Source organism: Sturnus vulgaris, chromosome 1 (assembly GCF_052056855.1).
Source record: "Sturnus vulgaris isolate bStuVul1 chromosome 1, bStuVul1.hap1, whole genome shotgun sequence".
NCBI lineage: Eukaryota > Metazoa > Chordata > Aves > Passeriformes > Sturnidae > Sturnus > Sturnus vulgaris.
The window spans coordinates 8,078,343-8,085,987 of NC_142243.1; the positions used below are offsets into that span (position 1 = coordinate 8,078,343).

General features: G+C 38.6%; 1 protein-coding gene across 4 annotated transcripts in view; it reads left to right on the forward strand.

Moving 5' to 3' along the window:
- The window catches only part of RBM33 (RNA binding motif protein 33), a 95,910-nt gene extending 93,012 nt beyond the window's left edge, over positions 1-2,898 (forward strand). For 3 of the 4 annotated variants that reach the window (XM_088158943.1, XM_088158969.1, XM_088158964.1), the window contains 2 exons: positions 1,408-1,496; positions 1,678-2,898. In XM_088158943.1, coding sequence (XP_088015069.1) covers positions 1,408-1,496; positions 1,678-1,726 — 138 coding nt within the window. In that variant the 3' untranslated portion in view covers positions 1,727-2,898. The remainder of the gene's footprint in view (positions 1-1,407; positions 1,497-1,677) is intronic. The other variant, XM_014872226.2, reaches the window with a different exon arrangement.
- The last annotated feature ends 4,747 nt before the right edge of the window (positions 2,899-7,645 follow it).

The window sequence follows — 7,645 nt, forward strand, 5'->3', positions numbered from 1 at the left end:
AGTTCCAGGCAAAATGCAGGAGCAAAGAATTATGTTCATACTTATCCATCAGGAGATCATAATTTAGAAAACTTTTGCATGCATTTCTGTGTGTATGTATATATATACATCTAAATCTCGCTATTAAACTGTATTGCCTTTATGTAAAAACTCTGAGAAAAGTAGAATGTTAATAATTCTTTATTCTGTATCCAAAGCCGTAAGAAAAACTGGAAGCTGAATTAGAATAATTCTGTCTGTAATGTGCTGCAGCATAGGCTATTAAACGTCCAGAACTTTCTGTGAGATGTTGGAATCCCTGTGGAACTGGGAAATTTTGATTGAAGCTTTCAGATCTGTTTTAACCTCATTACTCTGAAATCTCTGGCCTGTGTTCACAGGCAGCAGGATTTCAGGATCATATTTCCATCCTGAGTATTCTGTGATGCTGAATACTTGCTGGATGTTCTCACTGATTATTGGGTATGTAGCTATTTAATGTGTAAAGCTTCATCTTCTTGAATTTCTCAAGTGTCTTTTGGAAAAATATTCTACTGTAACTGAAGGGCTAACTCAAAGCATAAACTTTAATCTTCATACGTGTGATAACACCTCTTTACCAAGGCCATGGGACTGCTCTCTGGGATCAGCCTGACCTGGACTTCCTGCTGCAAGCAGGCAATAAGGACATGAATTCTCCAGAGCCATGGCTGAGGTGTGCTGTCGTTTTGGAGAACTCGGTGCCATGTAGGGGGTTTGTCATAGTTAAAGCATTGTGAACTGCTGCTCTCGTGGTATGGCACTAATCAGATGGACTTGTCTGGGGAGATGTGTGTTGTATGGAGGACTTGGATGTGGTGACAATATCAGTGGGGTTTTGTGGTGGTGTCTGTCAAAAGCTGGCCACTTGTTGTATAAAAACAGCGTGAGGATATGCAGTTGAGAAAACCACTTTTTCTGTTTCTGCCCTGTTTAACCTATGGAAAACTCTGATCCCTTAATGTACATCAGGTAAATGACTCCAGGTGTTTGTGTGGGTAGTTGAGCTCTGACCAGCTGAATGCTTCTTACTTGGTGAGAGTTTGGCTGTGGGGTTTGGCTCCTCTGCATGGATTGAAGAGTTGTCACTGCTTAACAAGTGCTGCTCTGGGTTTTCCAGGTGGTAGAGTTAACTCAATGCACCAACTCAAACACCATCATCTGGGACCCTGACTGCAATCTCAGAAATCTCTTTCCAGTCTGTTCTCTTGTGAGGCTCTGACTGCACTCTCAGAAGTCTCCAGTCTATTCTTTTATTTATATAGAAATAAGTTTCTGAATAAAGAAATACAGCAACATTTCATTCACTTTCATGCAAAATAAGGGGCTATTGTGAAGTGGATCTTGAAGTGAATATTAAAAGTATGTTTTGGCTTTTTGTCTCTGCAGAGTTTACAGATGCTCCCTCAACAACGGAAAGCCATAGCAAAATTCAAGGAGCCAGCACATGCTTTAGCATTTCAACAGAAATTCCACAGGTAAATAATTAAGCATTGCTGCCGCCTGGTTCCTTCCCTCCTTTCAGAAGATAAAATCAGTCTCCTCTGGCTCAGTGTTTCTTTAATCCAATCAAGCATCTGTTGATTAGTGACCTTCATAGAAGCTCCATGCCAGAATCAACCTGAGCACCACATTTAACTTTCTTTTAACTTTTAACAGGCACATGATAGATCTGTCCCACATCAACGTGGCACTGATTGTGGAGTGATGTCTGCTGAGAGAAGCCCCTGCATCAGCCTCAGTGTGTGTGGAGCTACAGACTCACAGTGGAAAGTCCACGGGGCTGGGAGCCCTGTCAGCTCAGTCTGTAACTGCACTGTTGAACTACAGAAAGCACCAAGGTGACCTCCAGGAGAGGTGAATTCCAGAGGATCTGCAAAGGTGGAATTTCTGTTCGGTTTCTTCACATTCTGTTGTAACCACATGGAATTATAGAATTTTTTTTCAAAATGCTTTTGATGCATGTAGACATTGTTCTTCAGGATCCTGCTGTGTGACCACAGTGACTTGAGAGAGAACGCTTACAGCAAAAGATTTAAAAAACTTTCTCCATAGCAAAGAATATTTGATAATGGTTGCTCTTATCTTCAGTGCAAGGTATTTGAATGAAAAGTCATTTTTCTAAACAAATTAGTTGCATTGTATACCTGAGAGCACAGAAGGTATTCTTGCATAGATTGGAACATGGTCTGCTTTGCTGAATAGCAGTTTGCTGAGAAGCTTTGGAGGTGACACTGGAAAATTGTAGTTTTGATCTTTGTAAATAAGTCTGTCTTTGCATTTTTCTGTTCCAATATAGACTTCCATCTTCTCTTCCCAACTCCACTTATTCCATGAAACCCTGTGTAGGAGGAATAACACTGCTGTATTTTCCCTTGGTTTTTAAAAACAAGGATCTTTGCCCTTCAGTAGCATTGTGGGGTAGCGAACTCCGAGTTGTAATTAGGTTGTTTTAAATGATTCTGCCAGATGCAAGGAAAAAGAAATATTTGGTGGGTTACTTCAAAAATGTTATGCAGGAAGAGTGGTGCATTCCTGATAGTTCTTTTGGGCTAGTGTTTCATGGTTGCCTCATGCTTTATTTTGATCAGGCTTTTTTTTTTTTTGAGATTTATTTTGTGATTAATGGTGAACCGTAAGAAACCCATAACTGAAAGGACTTGTTTTGATGTGGTGCTCCTGACACATAAAGGACTGTAAGGACATTGTGAATCTCCTGGTGAACGTGTCAGTTCCCAAAAATGCCATGCAGACATTAAGGAGCTTATATTTTATTCAAAGTAAAATTCGTAATGTTTCCTTTTGGTTAGAACCATCCAGACGGGGTTGCCAAAGGAAAAATTTTTTCAGTTACTTCTGAATAAACTTATTAAAATGTCATCTTTATATTGGATTCCAGTTTTTATGAACATTTCCTTAGTTTTTAGACCGTGATGTTTTGCTTCATGCTTTATTTTAAGATTACTCTTTAAGCACTCCACGTACTTTTTGAAGGGGGGGATTTACAGAAATATAGGTTTGTTACCTGAGTGACTGCAGAAAAACACTCTGGGTATGAAAAAAAAGAGCTGCAAATGGGGTCCAAAATAGGCATGCCAAGCTGGAAGGGATGAGCTAAGCAAATTTATAGAATTTATAGTACCTTTTTTTAATAGTACCTCTTTTTTGGATGATTTAATGGCTCAGATACCTAATTGGCTTTCTTCCATTTTGGTCCAGATTTTCAGTTAAGTCAAAGTTATCAGAAGTAATGAGGGAATAAGTACTGTCAAAAGTCTTCTAGGTAGACCTGCTCTCTGTTCATTGAAATAATATAGAATAACATGGTGCTTAGGAAATATACTTTAAGTCCGTTTAAAACTTAGTGACGAGACACAGTAACAGAATGAGAATCTTTTCATGGAAGCGAGGCTTACACTCACGTGTGTAGTTCATGCATAATGTTTAATGACAGCCACAGTTGCTGTACATGAAGCACTGTTAGTGCTTCAGGGTAGAGCCAAGCCCAGGACAGAGCATGAGCTGCAGGTAGGAAGTGCCCAGTGGGACCAAGCCCAAAGATGTGCAGATTGATCAGCCCCAGGCTGTTTAACTCCTCATACCATCACCTTTGGGACCCCTACGCTGCCTCCTCAGGTTATGTCACTTTTATTCTTAAGAAATAACTGCTTTTCTTTAAAACAAGGCATTGAACAGTTGCTCATCCCACTGTTAGGGAGCAGCTTCTCTGCAGTGAGCAGGACAGGGAGACATCTCAGAGTGGAGTTATAATAGTGCGTGTCTGGAAATCTGGGACAGATGCAAACGCCAGGCAGGCCAGCAGCTGAGTTCAGCAGTAGGAACATCTGCAGTTGATCAGCTGTCCTGTCAGAAGCAAACGTTATTGGGGTTAGAGGGTTTCTTGGAGCCTAAGAATATGGGTTTGATTCAAAAGTCAAAGACGTTTGTAGAAACGCTTCTGCTTTGGGTTTTGAATCCATCCCAAAGAGCCTGAGGTTCAGCCAACTTAAGTTTTAAAAATTTTTATTCAGTTGGGTTTTTAATTTTTTTTTTTTTGAGACAAATGTGCGGCTTTGGAATGAAGATATGAAATGGCCTCATATCTATTTAAGTGGAGTGACGTGAGCAATGCCTGTTTAATGAGTAGATGCATCCTTTTTAACAGCAGTTACAGATTATTGCTTGTGCAATAGACAGGGTATGGGTGGATTGCTGGGGGTTAATTCAGCTGCTTCCTGCAGTACCTGGGTACCTTCCTTCATGTAAACATACTATATGTATGTATGTCTATATTTGTTTTATTATACACATACATACATACCCACACCCTGTGTTGTCACCATATCCCTCTAATACCCTAAAAAACTCAGTAGCAAAAGCAGCAATTAGGTGAGTCATTTTTTAAAATGCTGGTGTTCTCTTATTTCTGAAATCCTAACTTAAAAGTGGATCTCTTGGCATTGATTGGTTTGGATGATACAGCTACTTTAGATCCATTTGTTGTCTCCTCCCAAAAAACCCAAAGGAAGTAGAGGTAAAGCTAGACAGACGTGTTCTTGATGTGTTCTCTTTCAGCACAGAGTTAAATCTGAGCATTTTAAGTTAACTTTCTTGGAAGATCTGTTGCAACCATTATCTTGTTCTTTCTTTGTAGTGAATTTACAATACAATGCAAAATGGAAACAAAAAGAGAAGGCATTTAATGTAGTATGTAAATATTGAACTTTTAAAATTAAAATGCTACTCAAAGTGCTTACAGTCAACCACATCTTAGCTATTTGTTAGTTTTTTGTGTTGTCTTATCTAAATTTAAATGGATATGGTTCCATAAATGTTGATGTGTTTTTGTGTATATCTTCAAATTTTTATAAAGATGCTAGTAAGTCAATACATATATCCTGATCTGTGTATTATTTGTTCAGTTTTTATTAGCATAATTTTATAATTATTTAAATAGGCAACTCCAGTAGGTGGTTATATGAAGTCGGGTTTTTTTTTTCAAATTATTTCATTTCCATCTTGTACCACTGGAAAATTCACTTTATAACTATTCATATTTTGCCTTGACTAAAATATTGAATTACCCATATGATCTGTGGTATTTTAGTAGAATGTTCTACTTTTTTTTTTTTTTTTCTTTTTTTAATTAAAAAAAACCCTAAAACAACTCTGTCCTTTAACTTCTGAGGTGAAATAGAGTGCACTGTCAGACCAAGGCACGGGGTCTGTCTGGGTTTGTTCCATTGTGCTGTTTGCAGGTACAAATCAGGTCTGTGGTGTAATACTGTCCTCAAAAGTTGGGGCTGTTTTGGTTTCACAGTTTTGGTTTCACACATAGGCCAGGTTGGTGGCACTTCAGTGCATGGCAGTGTTATCAGTGCCACACCAGCCCTGTGCTGGTGTGCTGGGCACATTCGGGGTCCTTGCTGCAGGCAGGGGGACCAGGACAGGTCTGTAGCATTTCCGGAGCCAGAGGGATGCTGTCCTCAGCCCACACATCCCCAGTGTGACTTTGGGAAGGAGGAGTGGATACAAACACCCCTCTGCGTGCAATCCTTGGATATGTAGTTTATTCCCCCAGTTTAAATCTGAAGATTTGCTTCAGGTTTCCAAATTTCTGTAAAGAAGTCCGTCTAGCCTTTAAAATGCCAAGCAGACTGAGCATTTTAATTCACTAATGTTAGGTCTCCACTGCAAGGATACAGATGAGAGTAAAACTGAAGGTTATTTCAGAATAACCTTGGAGGTCCTCTTAGGTTTTTTTTTTGACGTCAGCTACTGGGGATAAGAAAATACCTTTTACTTGGTGCTATTTTTTTCCCCTTTTTTAAAAGATTCTATTTTTTATCTGTGTAGCTTGAAATGATGCAGTTTCCCTGGAAGCTGCTGCAGGCTCTTCCTGCCCTTTGCACTCAGTAGCTGCGTGTCTGTATGTGTGTGTGGGTGTGTCATCCTTGTAGCTGGGGTCAGAGGAGAGGGTGGGAGGTTCTGGGGTTTCTTCTTTTGAGGGTTTTTTGGCCTATTCTTTTTTTTGGGTGGTTTTTTTGTTTTTTGTTTTTTTTAATGTCTGCTTGGGGGTTACCCTGGATTTGTCCTCTGGCATAGTATTGTGATGTTCCTGTCCTTTGTGTAGTACTGTGTCTGTGATGCGAGTCGTGGTACTTGAAGGTAGAAATCTGGTTTCACCTGATCACTGTCAAAAAGGCATTTTTTGTTCAGAGAGACATAAACCTTTTTTTAATGCATTTTTTTGTGCTTTTGCTTTCGTTTATTTTTTTAGCATCATGGTAGATGAGAAATTAAATGTAAAGGAAATAAATCCTGAACAGATTGCAGAAAGTTAGCTGCATTATAAAGGTCATTTCGGGTAACATAGAGCTTTTGTTTCAATGTTACCTTAAATGATGCCTTGCCCTCTAATTACTTCATAAACGTAATACTTGAAAGTATTTTATCTTAAATTAGTATCAAATCCTAAGGATTTTCTGTAAGGTTTTTTTGTAACCTGATTTTTAATCATGGAGATAACTTCCTGTCCACATGAGCACAGGGGCTTGTGTACAAAACCAGATTCATATTGGATCCTTGCGTATACCAACTTCTGGTATAATATGGTTGGGAAGGATCATTTTGTTCTTTATAACGCTGCTTTTGGCAGGGTTGGGTTTTTTAATTTAAAACAAATAAACTCCCTTTTCTACTTCTCTGCTTATTTTGATATGGAAAGTGTGAAATTATTGCACTAAAGAAAACTTCAAGTGGAAAGTTAAATCTCAACGGGGTCTTTTAGGTGCCTGTGTTGCTCTCTGCTTTCTTGGTTGGATGCACTGATTTTTCTAATTGGAAATGGGCTTTATAGATACACTTTTTCAACAGGTTATACTGCTTTTATTTTATGTAACAGCACTTGTGTTCAGTGGGTTTTGCCATCTAAACTTTAAATAGTATTGAAAATTACAAATAATTTTGTAAAAGAACCTGTGTATGGTTAAATGTAGCTGTATTGCAGTGTTGTGTGTAGTCACTTGGAAGATCAAAGTTTCAAACAGTGCTGTATTGATGTTGTGTTTGTTCAGGATTTTCTTTGTGTGCATCTAATGGATTTTAATATGTATGGTATTTTTTTCCTAGTGTCTGTCAGGCTGAGTTTGGAACCTTACAGTTTTATTTCTATTTTCAGAATAACAAAACAATTTGTTTGCAGGTTTTCTTTTTCAGATGATGAAACTTCTTTCAGCAGTTTAACTTCCAATTAATAGACATTTTCACTTACAGATCCAGCAGAGACCAGACACTAACGCTTATTTATTCACAGCTGATCTTCTGTACCATTGCATATGATGTTATTTATAAAGGAGCCCTTGGATTAAGTCAACTTTCTTTTTCCTGTGGTACCCTTTGCCTCTCTGCTGTGCTTTTTCTCATTTCCACCTCATTTGCCTCCATTTCTCCATTTCCACTTGTTATGTTCCTGCCCTTTTCTCTCCGTGTTCATCTCTCTGTTTTGTGTTTTGTTTTTTTTTTTTTTTCCTGAGTGCATAGCATTCAATCTTTTGCTCTGTTTTCTGTTCTTCCAGCTCTTTTGAGGGTACTTGAACCCTAGGTGTCCTGCCCTGAAATCCTCCAT